Source organism: Equus caballus, chromosome 19 (assembly GCF_041296265.1).
Source record: "Equus caballus isolate H_3958 breed thoroughbred chromosome 19, TB-T2T, whole genome shotgun sequence".
Classification (NCBI taxonomy): domain Eukaryota; kingdom Metazoa; phylum Chordata; class Mammalia; order Perissodactyla; family Equidae; genus Equus; species Equus caballus.
The window spans coordinates 44082786-44104845 of record NC_091702.1 but is presented as its reverse complement, the minus strand read 5'-3'; the positions used below and the strand labels follow the sequence as shown (position 1 = coordinate 44104845).

General features: G+C 36.9%; 1 protein-coding gene across 31 annotated transcripts in view; it reads right to left on the bottom strand.

The window, feature by feature from the left end:
* LRCH3 (leucine rich repeats and calponin homology domain containing 3) overlaps positions 1-22060 on the bottom strand; it is a 111688-nt gene that overhangs the window by 32315 nt on the left and 57313 nt on the right. For 7 of the 31 annotated variants that reach the window (XM_005601913.4, XM_014732838.3, XM_005601915.4 and 4 more), the window contains exons 8-15: positions 21898-22018; positions 18392-18540; positions 15707-15783; positions 10431-10482; positions 9888-10037; positions 7207-7257; positions 5648-5701; positions 940-1011 (exon numbers count right to left, since the gene is read on the bottom strand). In XM_005601913.4, coding sequence (XP_005601970.2) covers positions 940-1011; positions 5648-5701; positions 7207-7257; positions 9888-10037; positions 10431-10482; positions 15707-15783; positions 18392-18540; positions 21898-22018 — 726 coding nt within the window. The remainder of the gene's footprint in view (positions 1-939; positions 1012-5647; positions 5702-7206; positions 7258-9887; positions 10038-10430; positions 10483-15706; positions 15784-18391; positions 18541-21897; positions 22019-22060) is intronic. The other 24 variants (XM_070243636.1, XM_070243617.1, XM_014732837.3 and 21 more) reach the window with 5 other exon arrangements.

Sequence of the window (22060 nt, the reverse complement as noted above, 5' to 3'; positions counted from 1 at the left end):
CTCAGCGCCAGATGGCCCTAACGAGGGCTCTATTTCTAGCTGGGGACTGTGGAGCCAAACGGAAAGGCAGAGAACTGGCGAAAGTGCATAAGGATGCACAAGCTGGGAAAGGCAGGTAAAAGAACCAGAGTGTATTTAGGGAGAAGACAAGGGTGGCATCATAATAGTTTTCAAATATAAAGATTCTTACATAAAGACTGCTAACTAACTAGAAAATCGCCACTCTAGAAAGAACAGAAGAAATAAATGTAAACCACAGGAGGACACATATAAATCAGACAAGGTGAACATCTTCTTGACAGTCAGGATTATTAATCATTTCTTATGTATCATATGATAACAAATATGGAATTACCACCCCTAGAGGCCTTCAAAAAATAAACTAGCACAGGTTCTTTATTTAGGCTCGCAGGCCATATGATCTCCATCACAACCAGTATTCCAACTCTGCTGTTAAGCGTAAAAGCAGCTACAGACGATACATAAGCAAATGGGAGTGGCTGTGTGCCAATAAAACTATTTACAAAAACAGGTGTCCTGGGGGCCATAGCTTGCTGACCTCTTCTGTAAGAGGGTTTTGGCAGTGACAATTTTGGCGACTAGGACTCAAATAATTTTGCATGCACATTAGACAATGGAGTTAATTTGATATTAAATATTAGCCCAAGTAAAATAATTAATCATGACAAAAAAAAAATCTTAGATGGGAAAATTAGGACGACATTTCAAATAGAATCTCAATTTTAAAAATTAACTCTATGTTTCTGGTGTAATAGAACTTTCAAAAAATTTCAAGTGAAATTAATGTTAAACTCAAATCAGGTATATTTCGTGTAATCCTACATTTCAGATTGCTGTCAGACCAACCCACTGGAAAATGTAACCCCTCCCCTGCCCACGCCCTCCCCAAAGCTCCTGGTGAGTTACAACAAGGGATACCTTAAGAGGCGTGAAGGCAAAAGGATGAGGCAGGGCAGCAGCACAGCCCACTTGACTCAACCCTGACAGCGACTACATTTCAAGAGAAAGAGAAGAAACAGAAGGCAGCATTTATGTTAGCAAAATGTCAGGCAGGCGGCAGGCAGGCAGATCTGGTCAGTGAAAACAGAAAAGGAAAGGTCACTGACAAACCTTCAAATGGTTTACTAAGATATTGATAGGGCAGAAAGAGAATACTTAGGGGGAAAAAGCCATAATTTATGAAACAGTTTTCCCATCTGTATAACTCAAACTATTTCAATACCTCATAGCACATTATTCAAGAAATGAAAGACAAGATTTATTAAAAGTTATTTTATATAGAAATAAAACTGAGAACATCAAAATTTTTTAGCAAAACAGCCTTAGAAACTAATGAGTCCTGTGCTGTTCCTAAGACAGGGGAAACAAATCCAGTCACAGAGCTCATTGTAACTGAGCAGAACTGGCATGAATAAGGACAATAGTTTTTTAACGTTAACCCAAAATTAGATTTATTATAATTCCAGTTAATGGCTCTGATGTGAGAAGACAGGACATGAGGATTCTGCACCACACCTTACGGAAGAACGAGCATTTCACTTCCGCCTCTGTGAAAGTTCAAGTGACCTATAGGAGGGTAAATGGAATTTTCCTTTTCTTTGAATCCTTTATCCTTTCACCAACCTACATACAACTACTTAGATATATTAGAGATATAATTAGAGATAGTAAGTGTTAGAATCTATTGTATGATTACAGATAAAAGCTGCTCAAAATATGACAATGTTTTCATTGGATGGGGAGTGAAAATCAGAGAAGACAGGACGTTGACAAAGGGCATTGGATAAGACTGTACCTATTAAAACAACAAAATGCCAAAGGCTTAAAGATATTCAAGCCTTTATAAGTTAAATCATTAAAAAAAATTTAAACTAGGACCACAGACATCTGAATCATGGGAAAAATGAACAAGAACACATGTGGGTGCTTAGAAACAGGTGTGTAGATGGTCAGTAAATAAATACAAGTGGGGCTGGCCCGGAGGCATAGTGGTTAAGTTCGCACACTCTGCTTTGGTGGCCCAGGGTTTGCCGGGTCAGATCCTGGGCGCAAGACCTGCACACCGCTTATCAAGCCACACAGTGGCGGCATCCCACATTGAAGCACTTACAACTAGGATGTACAACTATTTACTAGGGCTTTGGGGAGGGAAAAAAAAGGCAGACTGGCAACAGATGTTAGCTCAGGGTCAATCTTCCTCACCAAAAAAAAGCATATTAAAAAATATACAACAGTTGTATTTTTTTTTATGAGGGAGATTGACGCTGAGCTAACATCTGTTGCTAATCGTCCTATTTTTGCTTGAGGAACATTGTTGCTGAGCTAACATCTGTGCCAATCTTCCTCTATTTTGTATGTGGGACACTGCCACAGCATGGCTTGATGAGTGGTGTGTAGGTCCATGCCCAGGATCTGAACCTGCGAACCCTGGACCACCAAAGCAGAATGCACAAACCCAACCACTATGCCACCAGACCAGCCCCTACAACTGTATTTTTAATGAGTGTTGATAGATAGCAAGGCCTTTTGTTTGTTTGTTTGCAAAAAGAAGCATGTAACATACACTGCAACATAATCTATCTTAAGGCAGAAAAAAGTGAAAAAGGAAATGTATCAAAGAATGAGACTGTGACAACAGCTATACACTGTCTGCTTCACCTATTTAGACTTCCTGGGCCTCCTTATAACCAAATGCACTGGAATTACTGTCAGTTTCAAATATAAAAAGGCTAAAAGCCACTATGTAGGCAAAGAAGGAAAAAAAAGAGAGGAGGGAAGGGGAAGTGAAATGAGCCTGGATACTCTCGGGCGCCTAGAGATGGGATACGCATGCAGCCTGGACGGAGATGAAAGCACCCCGGACTGAAGGTGGCCCTAAGAGAACGTTAGTGCAACTGATATTAAATGATACTAACCCTTATTTCAAATCCTGTATTTCAAGGTCTTTAAATCAAATTCAACATTTACCTTGCTATATCATCAGACTGTCTCATCATGAAACAACTTAGTGAGGAATTATTAGATGCACAGCATTTACATATTCATTCGGGAAATATCTATTGAGCACCTAATATATCTTATGAACTAGGACAGGGACCGAGTATACCTAGGTGAGTACAACAGAGAATATCCCTGTGTGCCCATGAAACTTACAGCCTAGTAGTCTAATGGGGAGAGACATAAAACAAAACACACCTATGTATGTAAACGTACTATGAAGAAAAAAAATAACTGGAGACATAAATTTGATTTGGGCATGGAGTATGCAGAAAAGCCATTTTAAAGATGTGTCATTTAAGCTGATACCTGACAGATGAGTAGGAATTAACCAAGGGGTATATGCAGGGAGGGAAAGGCATTCCATGCAGACAGAACAGCATTTGCAAAGGTCCTGAGGTAGGAAAGGGCTTGCCATGTTTGAAGAGCTGAAAAAATGCTGGTATAGCATGAGGCCAGAGACAAGAGACAGACAGTAGCAGAGTGCACAGGAGCTGGTAGGCTGTGTTAAGAAGTGTGGACTTATTCTACTGTATGAAGCCACTAAAGAGTCGTTTTGAGAAGATCAGAAGCCTGACTTAAAATCTGATTCTTTTTGCACAGTGTTGGACACTATTTGGCATAAAAAAATATGTGAGACGCGGTTCCTGCTTTTAAATGCCATCTAATTTAGGTCAGACAAGAATACTGATAACTAAAATACAAGGGTATGTGTTTTGAAAATGCCTGAAAGCCATTTCAAATTTCATGCTAAGGGGATTTTGTTGTTGTTTTTCCAAACTCCACGTTTTCCTTGACAAAAAAGTCTGGGCACTCAAGGGGCTGGCCTGGTGGTGTAGTGGTTAAGTTCACAAGCTCCACATCAGCGGCCCCGGGTTCACAGGTTCAGATCCCAGGGATGGACCTAAACACCGCTCATCAAGCCATGCTATGGCAGCGTCCCACATATAGAGGAAGATTGGCACAAATGTTAGCTCAGGGACAATCTTCCTCAAGTAAAAAGAGGAGGATTGGCAACAGATGTTAGCTCAGGGCTAATCTTTCTCAGCAAAAAAAAAGTTTGGGCACTCAGGCTTATATCACTTACTATATGTGTTATTAAATCTGATCTTCAGTTTCCTAAATTGTTTTCAATTACAGTATGGAAGGCAATACAGCACGGTGTTTAATGCAGGTTCTGAAATCAGCCAGATCTAGATTTGAACCCAGCCTTGCACTTATGCTACATGACCTTGGACAAGTCTCATTCTAGACAAGACAGTCTGTGCCTCAGCAATCATTTGTAAAATGGTGATAAGTTTAACCTTAACTCTTAAGGTTGCCATGAAGAGTGAATGAGATAATTCTGGTAAAGTGTCTGGATCATCACAGGCTCTCAATATTTTTCTGCATTTATTTAAATTATGATTTGCTCCTCATGCCAATTAACTTCCACTAAAACTCCAGAGGCTGGTGGTTGTATTTATCTACAAAACTGCCCAGTTAAAATGTGCTTTATGCATCTCAAAGGAAATGATGACTGCAGAACACACAGAAATCTCGACAATGGAAGTTTATGTAGTAGAAACAGCATCCTGAGGTACGGGGTTCACACAGCAGTGTGCACAAACGCAGCAGTTACGAGCACATAAGACAGGAACTGCTACAGAGGCTAGACTTTTGAACTTCAAGTTTTCAACACTACTTTGAAAAAATAACATAAAACATGATGGGAAAAGCAATTATGTCAACAGAATTCTCTTGCAAGGCTGATAAAAGACTTTCAATAAGCATGTTGTATTCATTTTCAGCTGATGAAACAGGCAATAAAAGTAAACGAGTGTAAAAATGATCAATAGATAGCATTTCAAGTTAATGTTTCCCTGAGTTTCAAAAATGGGCATGGAGGGGCGCTGGCCCCGTGGCCGAGTGGTTAAGTTCGCGCGCTCCGCTGCAGGCGGCCCAGTGTTTCGTTAGTTCGAATCCTGGGCGCGGACATGGCACTGCTCAACAGACCACGCTGAGGCAGCGTCCCACATGCCACAACTAGAAGAACCCACAACGAAGAATACACAACTATGTACCGGGGGGCTTTGGGGAGAAAAAGGAAAAAATAAAATCTTAAAAAAAAAAAAAAAACTGGGCATGGAGGGATAATCTTGAGCTCTAAGCATTTTTTAAAAGTTTGGGATTTTCAGTAGCTTAAAATAGATAATAAAATAGGACGCCAAATATACAGTTGTATAATTCGCGTCATGGAATAAGAGAATCCATTTAACACACAGGTGACTCATGGGCCAAATTAATGATTAATAAAGTAGGTGCCCCTAGCATTAGAAATGACATTTAAAAAAGTAATCTATTATGGCCTTTCCTCCCAACACACATACAATATGGTTCTCAATGCAAATGTCTTACTTTTGGAAACACTAACAAAGATATTTGAATCATAGCTGCAGAACACTGGGACACTGGGCAAATCATGAACAGTTATGTAGGGAAACCGTTGCAGCTATCTGTAAAGCATTTAATAATGATGCTCATCGTGTTTTATGGTACGTACACCATTTCTGAATGAAAAGCACAACAGCTACTCTCCAATCTCTTCTAGACATAGCAATGTAAACTCTGTTTTGGGCAAGGCTCTTACCACTAACAAGGCACTATCATCAGTGTGCTGAGACCTTCTGGATGGGAAGGGACACTGGAGAGGTGGAGAAAAATGAAGCAATGTCAAAAACAAACTGCACACACGACATATTTCACAAATACACAAAGAGACATATTAAGACATACTTGTGAAGATGCTGACATACAAGACCGCATTCACAGTCCTTAGAATCCACGCATCATAATAGCTAATAAGTTGATTCTGAATAATGATTCTCTTCCAAAGAGCTTAAACAACTTCAAATATGGTCTTATTGCCTAAAGACTTTCTAAAGCAAGGAGGGAACAGGGATTATTCTCTGTTCACAAAACAGTAAGCTAAAGTATAGATGTAGCAATAACATAAAGAACTTGTGGTTACTTAATGAGCCAGTGACACAGTGAAAACACTAAACCCAAGAGTCATGATTTCTAGTCGAAGCACCTCTTCACTACCTTTCTCAGACAAAACAAGAACACAATTGGAAATTTTAAAACTGTACATGTTATTTTTCTGAGAAGCTTTCGTGTTTAGATAACGAATTACTCCAGAATAACCATCAAGAAAGAAACGTTGGGGTAAAAAAGGAAGAGTGTATTAACTTATCAAACTTTGGTTGTCAAAGGTTTGTACGGAATTATTACCATGTGAAGGAAAGACAACAGAAAATGCTTGAGCGAATCTCTCAGGTATTACACCAATGCATAAGTTCTCATATAAACAAACAAAAAGTGGTTATTATATGTCCAATAGATTAAAAAAAACCTTTATAATCGGTCACTTAAAACAACACATTTTACCATTCTAGAAACACTTGTGCTGTAAAAACACTGCTGAAAATCAATGCCTGTAAAGCCCAATGTACTAGGTTTTCAAATAACTTATTTTACAAAAAGCCAAGTCAAAATTCACATGAAACAGTGCCTTTGCATTTTTAAAGGAAGTAATGATCATAAACTAAAAAAATGAGAAGGCAAAGAGAAAAGAAAATGGCTAATGAGAAAGTCAACAACGTACAAATACTCATTTAGTAAGCTTCATTTCAACAGACCAAAACAGGTGCGTAAACTTTTAAAAGGTTATGCAATTAATTTTACATGTTAACTTGTAATGCATATGTACTACTTAATATTATGAGACTAATGTGCACAAAATATAATCAATAACATACGCCCTTAGGAAATGAGCACTGAAGCTGAAACACTTTGTAGAGTCTTTTTTGTTTAACACGACACCATTCTCCTGTGCCAGATACAGCTCTCAGGACTCTATATAGCAGGCTTTGAGAACGCATGAGGGAGATGATACCTCTGGTGGGGATGGGGAAGGGAAATAAATAATCTCCAGATGGATGTGTACAGATTTAAAAACCCCCCATCTACAGACTCTGATAAACTCCCTGGCCTGTGTCTTCTCCTCCCTAAGAAGTAGAATTTTGTGAGGGGGAAAAAGTAAAATGGCAATACTTATCACTGAAAACACATGATAGTCACATGCAAACATTTCATTTCCATTGCAATAATAAAAATTCCAAAGAGAAGGTGATTACACAGACTTACCTCACCATCTAAGGCGGGTGGTTGTTTTTGTGGACTTTGGGATGCTTTTTGCTATACACCCCCACCCCCCCAAAAAAAGGGATGTTGGTTAGAATCTGGAACACTGGAAATGATCAATTCTATTTACTAAAATAATCACTCACATTAACATCTGTATCTCCTGTGTATAGCACTTTCCTAGATCTACATGTTAGAAGATATTGCCCTTTCCCTTAAATAGCTTATAGTTTAAATGACGAAAAGCGATAAACTGACAAACGGTATTTCGTGTATCTACAAGCATCTAGAAACAGAAATTTTAAAAACTATGTTTTTATACATACATGCATGCAAACACATTCGCAATCAGACCAGTGACGGTTCACTAGATCCTCTCAATGAAAGCACTCTCTCTCTCCTTAACGGCTTTAAATATCACTCTAACGCTAACAGCTTTAGCTCTCTCCTATCAGCCAAATTTCAGGTTTGCATTTTCAACTGCCTGTGGAAACTCTCCACCTGGAAACCCCACTGCCACCTCACGGTCAACATATCCAAAACCAAACTCACAATTCCCCATACTAACTGGCTCTTTTCCCCCATTTGCTAGTTTTTGTTATGACGTCAAATAATAATATGGTAACATCTGTATCTTACAGGGTGTTCTACAAAGTGTTTTTAGACACAGTCTCTCAAGTGTACACCTTTTGCTCTGTGAGATAAACATCATAATCTTACTCATTTAAAGACGAGAAAATTGTGGATAAGAAAGGTTCTATGATATTTGCAAGGTCACGAAGTTGCTAAGTAGCATACCTGAGATTTGCCCCTATGTCTTCTGACTCCAAATCCTACTTTTTTCCACAATGCTAGATTTGCATTAAAACCATTCTTTCAGCCTCAAAAGGTTGCTTTGGGACCTTATTATTTTTTTTCACGCAACTTCAATGATTTATTCAACACTTACCAAACATCTATGTATAAGACATAATGATGCTTCTCTTGAAAACCCTCTTATAGTTAATTAATAAAATCCATTGTGGTGGTAGGGGATGCAGCACTCACCATACTAGTAAAAGAACTGAGTGCATCCATAATAATTCTAAAATAGTTATTATTTCATAGTTAAATATTACACATATTAAGGAAACTCAAGGCACAGAATGGTTCAGTAACTTTCCAAAAGTCAAGCACAAACTGACTAGCAAAGCCGGATTCCAATTCAGGTATTTTGGATTCTATGCTCTTACTACTGTGCAACACTGCCTCTCCTTAGGAACCTTAGAGACCATCTACTTTTAAGCCTTCATTTTCTACCCTAGTCTAATTATTCCAATTACTCTCTATTTCATTTTCTTCATCTTTCTTTCTAACATGTTCTCAACATGAGAAGGTTCGTTTTTCAGAAGTATCTTTTCTCTCATGTTTTTCACCTAGTTAAGATGTTAAAATTGTTCTCTTCTGCCTAAGAGATCAAGACCAAACTCTAATTTGACATTTAATCAAGACCGTCTACAATGTGATATCTCTTACTAGCTGAATGACTTCTACAGAAGGCAAGCTAGATAAGTTAATTTACGTAGAATGCATAGAACAGCACTAGGACACAGTGTGTTAGTCATTATTATTTACTTAGAGGCAGCATAGCATTGTGGTCATAGAGTAGGGTTTAGAGCCAGGCTGTCTTTTTTTTTTTTTTTTTAAAGGAACTCTTTATTTTCCATCAATCTTATTTCCATTTTCTGTTCAGCCTGTCTTGACTAGAAAACTTGCTCTGCCACTTACTAGCTGAGTATTTAAGCTTAGGCAAATTGTTATCCCCTCTGAACATCAGAGATCATCATCATACGCCTGATACGTTTGAAAAAAAATAAGAGAATTTATCATGTATATGGTACTTACAGATGGCCTTTGGCTAGAGTTATGAAACACAAGAAAGAAAGCGTCTAGAGGACAACAGAATAAACAAGACAGACATGGTTCCTGTCTTCATGGAGTTTACAGATAAATGGGAGAGACAGATATTAAACAAACAAAAATAGAAATAATTATTTAATTATTAAGAAAGAAATCCAAGGCGATTTCAGAACAAAAAGATTTAACTACCACAGGCAAAAAAAATGAACAAGGTTTAGATGCAACTATAGAGGGTGTAAAATGCTTAAAAAGGAAGTATTAACAGGGGTGGTTAACTGAGCAGATGTGGAGAGAAGAGAAAGGAAAGAATCAAAGATGACTCTGAAGCATTAAGCCTGTGAGTCTTACAAACACTGGCAGTCGCTCTAGTGAGGAAGTCAGAGACAGGCTCAGAGAACACAAGCTTACATTTGCATGGCACCTGACGCTTTACACGGCACTTTCATGATCTTGTTGATCCTTATTGATGCCCTAGAGATTGAGGAAACGGCAGCTGGACAGTACAGTGATATGTCTAATGACAGATTGCTGATTAAGAGAAGAGACTACAGGACTGTCCTAAGAGCAAGACAACTTCTGATGGTCCTCAGGCCTATCTGCACGAGGACAATCAATCTAACAACAAGCAAGAGACAGTTACATTACTTACTCAAGATTCCCCAGAATGAGAAAACAAAGTTGACATTTTAATTAAGACACTAAAAGCTGACAGCCTCAGCAAAACGAATAAGCACTTACTTCTAAGAAACTTAAGGAGTATCATCCAATGAATTCAAAGGACTCACCTTGACAAAGTCCAGGACGGCATCTCTCTGCATCTGCTTGGTCCTTATCTTCTCCTCCTCATACTGCAGGGCAGCAAGCTGGGCCTCTCTCCGGGCGCGCTCTACTAACTGTTCTCTTCTCCGGTGCACTTCCAAGTCTGTATGTGACAACTGCAACAAAAGTATCATTTTGCACATGCAAGCAGGGATACAGATCAACTTATCAGTATTCCTTATCAATTCAGGGAACTACTGCTGACTCAAGCAACTTTTACTTTGCCTCTCGAGTATCTTTAAATGTGTTTATTGCTAATCTTTTCCCATCTTTGCACTGTGTTCGTCTATGTACTGTAAAGCCATCATGTGGGGAAAGATTTATTTTCTGTCTGGCATCTAAAAACACTGTTAGCAAGTATCAGGTGCACATGTTATATTAACTGTATAATCAACCAGACAGGTAACAAAGTTTACAGATATCTGGCAATTAATGGTATTCAAGTATTATAAAAGAGGAAAGCCATCTTAGTTAAAAAAATCAAACTAAAACAGAAAAAAAAAATTTACCTGGCTGTGACTTGGTGATAGTGACAAGAGAGAAGATGGCTCAACTGGAACTCTGACCCAAAAAAGAAAAAAGAGAAAGGAAAAACTCTTTGATAAGACAGATGGACATATAAAAGGTAAGTGAAATTTTATTGTTAATGCAGCTTTCTATTCATCAATAGGTAAACTGTCTAGTCAGCACTGAAAGACTAACTGCACTTTGTAAACTTGAGCCCAAGTCATTAAATTAAGCTACAGGAACACCTGATGTCTCCAACTCACGTTTCACGTGATGGTATCACTGATCAAGCTACAGAAAGCTAACAATGGTCTATGTTGGCCAGCGTGACGATACAGTTATTGGAGATCACTTTTCAAACAGTATCATTTCTTTATAGCACACATAACTATTATCTTCTTTACTACCATGATTGAAATAAGACACACGTAGAGATCATTTCATATACAAACCATTTTATCAACAGAAATCTGGAATACTACAGAACCTGGTAACTGTACTTGAAAAGCTCTTCTACTCCCACTTTCAAGTGATGAAGCAATTTTAATAACAAAAGTAAAGATTCTGTTGATTTTTTTTTTTTTTTTTTTTTTTGGTGAGGAAGATCAGCCCTGAGCTAACATCTGTGCCAATCTTCCTCTATTTTGTATGTGGGACGCTGCCACAGCATGGCTTGACAAGTAGTGTGCAGGTCTGTGTCCAGGATCCGAACCTACGAACCCTGGGCTGCCGAAGCACAGCCCGCGAACTCAACCACTGTGCCACTGCGCTGGCCCCTGCTGATTTTTATTTTTAAGAAAAAGATGAAGCCTGATTTGATGTTTACAAAATATAAGAGTAAAACTTGCTTCTCAGTTTTATCAGTGTTATTTCTTATAATTATGATATATAATTATAATTCTTATAATATTTATCTTTTTCCTGAGGTGGATTTAGTGTTTCAAGTCTCTGCTACTCATCTGTGTCTCTAAAACTAACAGTGTTGGAGCTGTGATCTTTTGATAGTAAGGAAATGAAATTTTAAACTATGATTAGCCTGTCAGGTTGATTTAAATGCAGTAAATCAGTGTGTTATTAGGGAAATGAAAACCAAACTCCAGTAGTTTCTTATTACCTACTACTAATAATACAAATTCTTCAATCTGGCATTCAGGACTCTCACTCCATTTAGTAACATACCCACCAGAGGATCTTTTCTCTAGCAAGATCTCTTCAGTTATTATACATTAATTCCTTACTTCAAGCCTTTCCAAAGATCTCAACCTGCGGAGATTTTCTTCTTAGAAAAGGTCTTTTTTAGAATCTTATTTTTCTCTAAAATTGAGACTTTTCCCTTGATGTACATGTGTAATCGATACTTCTTTTGCATTTATCAACTATGACTCGCATCATTTTTTTGGACAATGTTTTTCAGAGGCACATAGAAGCTAATATTCCCTAAGCTCTTACCACATACTACACATGCCCTGTGAAGGACTTTCTACACACAGTGTTTCTCAATTACTCCTCACAACAATTTTATGGATTAAGAACGATTATAATTCTCATTCTACAGTTGACAAGCTGAGGCATGGAAGTGAAGTAACTTTCCCAAGGCGATGGAGCCAGTAAGTTGTGGAGCTGGATTTGAATCCTTATCTTTCTGATTCTACAGTAGTTTGCACTCTCAACTACTAGGCATGCAGCCCACGAGAACTGGAAGGGGCCTCAGAAATCCTGGCGTCCAAGCCACTAATCTTACAAATGAGAAAACTGAGGCCCTCGGAGGTTAAGTGATGGCTTCTTATTGGCTGAGCCTGGATACCTGACTTGTAATTTAGTGCTTCTGCTACACCACATTTCCCTGCTCTACAGCAACAGGATCTAGGAAGGAGACAAGGGAAGAGCACAGAGATTTAAGAGAGTATGAGTACACATATAAAAGAAATTACCTGAGATGGCAAAAACTAAGCTGTGAAAAGTTAAAGATGGAGGCAAAGAGGAAAGCACAGCATATGAGAGAATAAAAGCGGCAGTGAGGAAGACATGAGAACTGATGGTTCCCCCAAGCCAATCCCCAGAGGCTATGCTGGCCCATCACAGCTTTGTTACTCCTTGGTGTCACCATGCTCCTTCAAGTTGTATGACCTTTTCACCTATGAATATGTTTCTCAATGGGAGAGCCAGTGACATTTCAGGTAATTTTTTTGTTGTACGAGATGTCCTGCACATTTTTAGTAGTTAAGCCTTAATGCTTGCCAGTAACACCAGGAGTCATTTTGATACCCAATTCCCACAATACATAAGTACATTTTCAAATATCCCCTGGGGACTGATGCTATTCCCCGTTGAGAAACACTGGTCTACCTTATACTTTAATGAAATTTAAAAATATAGTACGTTAAGACAGCAAAAACTTAAGCTGCTCTATTGTTTTCTTCCTCTTCACATTTTTTTTCTTATATTGGTTCCAAATCTTTGAAGTATTCACAAAATTCTTTTACTATTTAAATTCCTAGGCATTAAAAAATAAGTTTTGAAAGAATAAATTATGTTTATAATTTTCTTAAGGTATGGATTAAATTACTTAACTCCCTTAGACAAGGTTTTTAAAAAAAATTTTATTTATTTATTTATTTTCAAGATTTTATTTTTCCTTTTTCTCCCCAAAGCCCCCCATACATAGTTGTGTATTTTTAGTTGTGGGTCCTTCCAGTTGTGGCATGTGGGATGCTGCCTCAGCATGTTCTGATGAGCAGGGCCATGTCCACGCCCAGGATTCAAACTGGCAAAACCCCGGGCCGCGGAAGTGGAGGGCGCGAACTTAACCACTGGGCCACGGGGCTGGCCCCCTAGACAAGGTTTAAGATAATACTGAAGCTGGGAAAAAACTTCCTTAAATTTTTACTAACCTTTGCCAACATTTATCTTAGCACTCCTAGTCAGTAGATTCTCAGTTAAAGTTTTCAAGATAAGAGGAGGAGAGCAGAGTGGTAGGGTAAGATTTTTAACTGGGATATATGCAATAAAGAATGAGACATGAGTGAGTCCAGTACCATGTACTAGTCTGGGAGGAGCAACATGGGGAAGTGGTTAAAAGCATGGACTTTAGAGTTAGTTGTGACTGAGTTTGAATATAAGGCCTGTCACTTAATAGTGAGTGACTGTGAATATAAATGGCAAACTCCTAGGTCTGAGGGCACAGGCTCAGATAAGGAAAGATTCTCCTAGTGCTGGCAGAGCAAGAATTTCTAAAAAGAAGTCAAAACAAAAATTCTGGATTAAGGTCTGGTAGGCAGACTTTTTGGTCCCTATGATCTTCACCTCCTGGTGTTACTCGAGCGAACGTGTCACATGTCAAAAAGGACTTTGCAAATGAAATTAAGGTTACTAATTGGTTGACCTTAAAATGGGGAGATTATCTAGGTGGGCCTAATGCAATCATGGGAGCGCTTAAAAGCAGAAGAGGGTGGGGGTGGGGATTGGCGGGAGAGGGAAGTGGAGGAAGGTGGCAAAAGGTACAAACTTCCAGTTATAAGATAAATAAGTACTGGGGATGTAACATACAACTTGATGACTACAGTTAACACTGCTGTATGATATACACGAAAGCTATTACAAGAGTAGATCCTAAGAGTTCTCATCACAAGGAGGAATTTTTTTTCTTTTTATTGTGTCTATCTGTGATGACAGATGTTAACCAAACCTAGTGTGGTAATCATTTCACAATTTATATAAATCAAACCATCGTGCCCTACATCATAAATTTATACAGTGATGTAGGTCAATTATTTCTCAATAAAACTGGAAAAAAAGTTGAAGAGGAAAGCAAGAGGGTTTGTGAAATGCAAAAGAAAGGGAAATCTGAGAGATTCAACATGTGAGAAGGATTTGGTTAGCCACTGCTGGCTTGAAGATGGAGGGAGCCACGAACCAATGAATGTGGGGGAACTCGAGAAGCTAAAAACGTTACCCAACTGACAGCCAGCAAGGTAATGGGGATCTCAGTTCTGTAACTGCATGGCACTGAATTTTCCCAACAACCTGTATGAGCCTAGAAGTGGGTTCTCCTCCATGGTCTTCAGACAAATTCCAGGACAGCCAACACCTTGACTTCAGCCTTGTGAGACCCGAAGCAGAGAATCAAGGCAAGCCTGCTCAGACTTCTATCCTATTAATGGGTGGGTTTTAAGCTGCTAAATCTGTGGTAATTTGTAATATAAGCATTAGAAAACGAATACATAAGCTAACTGAACCCAAAAAAAGCTGGCTTTCACTTTGAGGGTTCCTACTAAATCTTGGAGATCTTGAGCTTTACTTATGATGGATGCAGGAGGCAAGAGGGACAGGAGATAAAGCGTAGGTCCTCCCAGAGTGGGGAAATGCAATAGGAAACCCCCGCGTGAAACTGGAATCTCAAAAGACCACACCGTCAATATAGCCACACATGGCAATAAAAAGCCTTTCTGAGATAAATTTCAAAGATATGAAATTTAACTAAATCCCATGAACTAACTCATAAGACTACAAAAGACCATGTTATAAGATTTCTTTTAGTATTTTCCCCATATTTTCTTTATCCATCTATACCTTAGTCCCCTAAAGAATTTTAATATCTTGTCCGGTGTAAGTAAAGAACTATGTCTGATGCTTTCTACATAGTAAATTTACCGTTGTTTATGAATAGGCATATCAAGTCTACTGCTTTAAGACTTCACAGAAACAGAGAGGAAGCAAAGAACCAAAGGCTGGGAATTTTTCAACTATTGTGATACAGTTTATGGCAAGAAACTTTCTGGAATTCAAGTACAAGAAGTAGGGCTCTAGATGGTGAAGCTAATTTTAGAAATATTCTGTGAGGCACTAAGTGTAGTGAAAAGATCATATTAATTGAGATAGGAATGAGGATACATATTGTTGTCTTTATCTCTCTGTTACCTAATCAAAAGTTCAGGTAAAAAAAATTTCAGGACTTCCGAAATTCATTTAGCCCTCTTTATGCATAAAGCCAGATATATCACCATAAAATCTCATTACTAATAGGCATCTTCAAATCAAATAATTGTAGTGGTAATAGTTTAGGCAATCTGAATTTAGAATCAATAAATCAATTTTACTACTTTTTCTATTACATGAGCACAAAGACACATTGTCACTCAGCTCTAAATACATGCTATCTAAAACACATAGTATCTAAACATCTTCGTTGTACAAAGATCTGCGCAAAACCAAAATCATTTCATGCTCTTATTATTGAGTTTTAGGACAAAAACTAGTAAGTAGAATTGGTCTTTCAGACCTGTTTTGATATAAATATCTTCTCATGTCTTCTGTTTTTTGAAACTCCCTCATGGGTACAGGCTTTATTGGTGAACCCTAGGGCAAAAAAAGCAGAAATAAATCAATTTAACATATGTATCCAGGATACAATGATTCCACAGTTCACATTCAACTTGGCATTTAGGGATCTGTATATTATACTAAAAAATATTTTAACAGACTCTTCAAATGTGAATGTTTATGTTTAAAAGCATTATCGGCTATATTACCGCTTTGGTAAACAAAAACACTCATAATGACCATAAAGTGATATGTACTACATGGTAAGATGTCAGAGCTGGAAAGGATCGTGGAGGTCGTCTAGTACAAACTTCCATCAAGAACAGGAATTCCTACCTACCCTATCCTGATTTTGCTAAGCTTCTCTTGCATATTCCCAAAAACAGAAAGTTCATTGGGCAGATTACATTTCTTTACTTCTTTATTATCACAAATTGTTGCTTCTGTTAGTCATACAAATAGTCCTGGGGATGTTGGTAAAATATCAAGATAAAGCAAAAAGTAATTTTTATTTATGGTAAAACACGTTATCAATTAAAAGAGAAATATTATTGGCAATTTAATTTACTTATAAACTAAAGGGTAAAGGTCATTTCAAAAAACACTACTGAGGCAAATTAAACCGGCTTAAACGATATTGACCACATACTGAAAAATAAAATTATAAATCAAAAGTAGAGGCTTATAGGTTATCATAGCATATATTTTGTCAAATGAGAATCCATAGAAAGAAATACAACCTTATTTAAACACCAAAAATAATCATCAAAATGGTATTCTTGAAGGGAAAAATAAGAAAATAACTTATCCAAAAAAGATATCAAAATCAAATGTAAACAATTTATAGTCTACCTCCAAGAAACAGGTACATCACACATAACTAGAAAATCTTTGGTGAGTTACTTCAAGGGGTAAAGCTAACTCCCTTAAAGTGTGGGCATGAGAATCATATAAAATGAGATGCAATTCTAGAATCCTGATGAGAGAACAATTATTCTAATTTCAGTGAATATAGCTTTTTTAAATAAAAGTCTCTCCTAGTATGTTAACATGAGTGACTTACCACCCTGGTTTTACAATACTGCAATTATTTAAAATTATTGCAAGAGGTACTTGAAATTTTCATGACAAAATGAATGTGACATTGGTTTAATTTTTAAAATAAATACAAGTCATAACCTATTTTATCATAATACCTCTAGGTATGTAACAGGTATTATAATAAAATTAAACAATAGCAGAGTGTTTAAAATCTCAAATAGATTAGTTTCTAAACAACTCATTTTTCGTGTTCAAGAATATAAAAAAATATTTATTTGCTGTTCCATCTAAAATACTGTTCATCATATTTTTATAGATAATATATTTTAGAAAGCCTGATGACACAGAACCATATAGACTACCATATATAATAGGTAGCTGGAATTTAGAAAACAAAATAGCCAATATGATAGATTAAAGAAATAGTACTAAAATTTTTCACCAGTCATATAACAGCCATTTTCACTTTTAATAGAAATACCTCATCTATTTAGCCTAATTAACCATAAACTGATCAAAGAGAAAGATCACAATAAAAGAAAAAGGATTCCCTTTAAGATTATAATGCGCATTGTTAACTTAAATTTTACTGGAGAGTAGTTGCCCTTTGCTCCATCAGGGATGTTATGGCCTGAATCATATGTAGTTTCATTAATCACCTGGTACACTGCTCTCTCTGGGCTGCAAGGCTTTGATCTGTATAACTTTATCCAACTTTAAATACAAGAGTCTCTTCTGAACACCAACAAAAAATACTGTGTTCAAAAGCCTTCAGATAGGAAAACCGAAGGATTTTTTTTAAAGAATGGTAATATCACTCTATAACATGTCCCACTTGAAGCGATTATTCTTTATTTCTAAAAGGCTAAATACATCATTCTTCAAAAAGGCCCCAAGTGTTTCTCAAATAACCCCTGCTCAGAGCCTGGGACCAACTCCAGACATTAACATCACACACACTGAAGTGGAGCCATTTTATTATGCTGACTAGATATATTGAAGAATGCTATTTCTACTTGAGACCCTTGGGGAATTGGCAGAAATTGTGCAGTGGGCTGAATGCTCATTTGTTTTCTAAGGCAACTCAATGCTCCACTACAAGAGACACCCAAGAATTTTAATGGCAAACAATTTGTATTCTGTGTGACTTAGCATAAAAGCTCCAATATAATTAAACTCATTATAAAAATTCTACAGTTGTTTGTATGTTGCTCCAAAAGTCAGCAGTTTGGTTCAATTCTTAATTATTGATCAAGCTATGATACATCAGTTAGTAACAATAAAAAAGCACTAAGAACAACAATAAAAAGCATCATATTCCTTTGCATTTTCTTCAAAGACACAGGATACTCTCAGGACTCCTTTTATTCTGTCTTCAAAATTCTGAAATGTCTTTTTATTTGAAAAATAAACCTAAAGCCTACTTAAGACTACTGTCTGATTTTTAAAATCTGAAAAATTCAGTAATAAAACTGGAACTAAACATAATAAAACAAATAATTAGGCCTAAACAAACAAATCACTGATACGACAGAAATTTATACTATCATGAATTGTTTTTACTAGAGGATGAAACATATTTAGGCTTAAATGTGTTTCCTACCTCATGAGAGATTCGCCGTTGTTCAATATACGCCATGAACTGTGAACTGAGGCTGTCTGCGTCCAGGCCCTTGGGCTGTCTCACCTCGTCCTCCTCTTCCTCTGCAGCACAGCTGTCAATGTAGTCAATCTGATCCAGATCATGTTCCACTGTCCGCACCATACACACACCAGAAAATAATATCCAAGTCAGACAGCCAAGAAAACATATTAAATTGCATTCTTTCCTTTTCCCTAACATTTTCTATTCTGGAAGTAGGAGGAATGAGGAGTTTAAATTATGTACGCCTTTATTGTTTGGTCCACGGCCACTCACAAAAATAGGCTCCAAAAAAGTCTTAGTCCTAATTCACTAAAAAATGCAGTACATGATGGTAATTATTGGAATATAGACTGCAATATTTCTTTTTTCTTTGGATAGCTCTTTACTGTTTTAAACAAGACAGTTTGAGTTTATGAGACAAAGAGAGGAAGAAAAGTTTTTAAACATTGAAAGGTACATCTTCTTTTAGGTTTTTCCCCACGTTTTACATTTGGGGCTCAATCATATCTCTTCAAAGAACTGGGAGGCAGAAAATCTAACAGTCAATTCAAAAGAAAAGTGAAAGGGTAGGAGGATAGTGAACTTGGAGATAAAGAAATAGATACTAACTACTGTTTCCCTTCCTGTAACTGTTGTCCACAACTAGAACAAACAAAGATTTTCCTATTTAGAAAATTATTTTCTAGAGGTCAGCATTATAGGTATTTTGAAGCAGTTTGTGGTTTGAAGGAAATCAACTGAGGAGTTTTTTCTTCTCAAAAATGCTGTGACTGAGGAGAAACATATTAATAAGATAGAGCCACATCAGTATTTCCTCTAGTAAGTTTGGGAATGCCCCATTATTTTTCATGTTTAAAAAGTAACTATTTTTGGGGGCTGACCCCGTGGCCAAGTGGTTAAGTTTGCATGCTCTGCTTCGGCAGCCCAGGGTTTCGCCGGTTCGAATCCTGGGTATGACATGGCACCGCTCACCATGCCATGCTGAGGCAGCGTCCTGCATGCCACAACTGGAAGGACCCACAACTAAAAAGACACAGCTATGTACTAGGGGTCTTTGTTGAGAAAAAGTAAAAAGAAAATTTAAAAAAAGTAACTATTTTTAAAAGATACTTAAAATGGCACAGTAGAAAAAATAATTTGCTACTAAGATGATTTCTCCAGAGATGTATTAAACCCTAGCCATCACTGTATCTTGTTCTATAGACTACCTACAAGCTGCACTTGCTGGGAAAATTGAACTTGGAAAAAGCTACTTCTCAGTTTGGTTTTCTGATTCAATTATTTCTAAATAATTCCATAACTGCAACTAATATAAAAATGAATTTTGAGTTATTAAATAATAGGTAAAAGGATAAAAAGTTTATGAAAGAAACTAGGTACATAAATGCATTTTTTTCAACGTGCTACAACTTGTGTGACTAAATAAATGGTTCATTTTACGACTACTTTCCAAGAAAGTAACATCACTTTTTCATACTATCTAAACCAGGGCTGTCTAAGAGAAATAGAACGCAAGCCACAAAAGTGAACCACATATGTAATTTTAAATTATCTAGTAGCCACATTTTTTTTAAGTTAAAAGAAAAGATGACTAATTTTAATAATGTAGTTTATTTTATCCAATAGATCTAAAATATTATTACAACATATAATCAATATAAAGTCTTATTGATATGTTATATTCTTTTTTTCATGCAAAGGCTTCAAAATTCTATGTGTATTTTATATTTATAGTACATCTCAATTCAGAAAAGCCACATTTCAAATGCTCAATAACCACATGTGGCTAGTGGCTACCATACTGGACAGCACAGATCTAGATATTACTGTTAGTCTCAAAAGAACTGATGGGAAACATATCTCATATGAAAGCAAGATTGAAAAGAAAACTACTGAAATGTGAATGGAATGGTAAGTGATAGGAGTTAAAAAGGATATAGGATGGTAAGGAACAAAAAGACAGCAATTTCACTTAATTGAAATCATCATTCAGAGATGAAAGCTCTTCTCAGATAATATAATGGATTTCTGAAAAACCAAAGTCATTTCTCTCTTACAGCTGGCCCTTAAAATTTAAACATTAGGATCTGGTAATCTAAACTAAAGCAATACTGAATGAAATGCTAAAATCAAGAGTTTGCCTCAGAAGCACAAAGAAGCAGAAAGAGATCTGTCTGTTAATAAACTATAAAAACAATTACAAATTAACAAAATTTTTTATTAATATCAATTACAAATTTTTAAATACCAGATTAAGAAAACTCAGATTCAGATGCCCTTGAAGAGTACAATTCCAGATGAAAGAAAAGGTAAACATCAAGAAATGCACTGAATTCCTGAAAGAGGTCAATTAATGACCACAGAGAGAATCTTATAAAAGGAGAATAGTATAGTCATGTGCCACGTAATAATGTTTTGGTGAATGATGGACCACATATATGATGGTGGTTCTGTAACATTAGTCCCATACAGCCTAGGTATGTAGTAGGCCGTACTATCTAGGTTTGTGTAAGTACTGCGGGGAAGGAAGAAACTTCCCCCTAGCCTTCTAGGTTCTTCTGGCTGGTCTAAGAATTAAACTGACATAAAACAGATTAACAGAAAAACAGACAAAAGTTTAATAACATATATACATGGGAGAAACCCAGGAAAACTGAGTAACTCACCAAAACGGCCGAAGCCTTCACCTTAAATACCATACTCACCCAAAGACAACAGAAGACGTTGGGGGTGCAGAGAGTCAGGAACTTCAAAGGGAAGGCAGGCAATTCACAGGAAGGTGAAAAGGACCCAACATTTGGAAAATGACTGGCCACAAAGAAACAGAAGAACACAGAGAAGAACCAAACAAAAGGCTTTTCTAGGTTCCTACCAGTCTACCACCTAGTTGATGTTATGCTAAGGTGATAGGTCACTTCCTGAGACAGGTTTTCTTCTCTGAATTCTTTTAGGCAGTTAAGGGGGAGCTATCAAGAGAAACTTTCTGAGTCTTTTAAAAATATAATCAGCCTAAAATAATCCTCATGTTAAAGAGACACGTTTTGGGGTGGCAAACTTTGTTCCCCTTCAGTACATTCTATGATATTTGCACAATGACGAAATTCGCCCAATGATGCATTTCTCAGGATGTATCCCTGTAGTTAAGTGAAACATGAGTGTCCTTCAAAAGAAGACTGTGGTTAAATCCAGATTAACAAAGATCTATTCCAGGTGAACTGTCTTTAATAAAGTTTCTTTCCAAAATAAAAATAAGAGAGAAATGTATTTGGACTGCAAGCCTGAAAACAGAAACTGATATCCCAATGGAAAATAATTTTTTCCACTCATATGAGAAGAGCAAGTCTTTAAAAGAAGAGTTGAAGAAGCTACAGGTACACAAACAAAAGGAGTGGATGTGAAAGAGACCACTTAAAGAAGTTATAGTGATTATAAAGACTTTGGATGTCATCAGGAACTACGTTTACCTCCACCATTTGTTACTACTAAACTGCTGCGATTCTCTTGGTACTGGCTTTCTCTTCGTAGTCTTTGTTCTTTTGTAATTTCTGCAACTCGAAGAGGCAGATCTGAAAACTCATCTGTAGGCTTAAAAAAAAGTAGCAGAAATATTTTAAAAAATCATTTCAG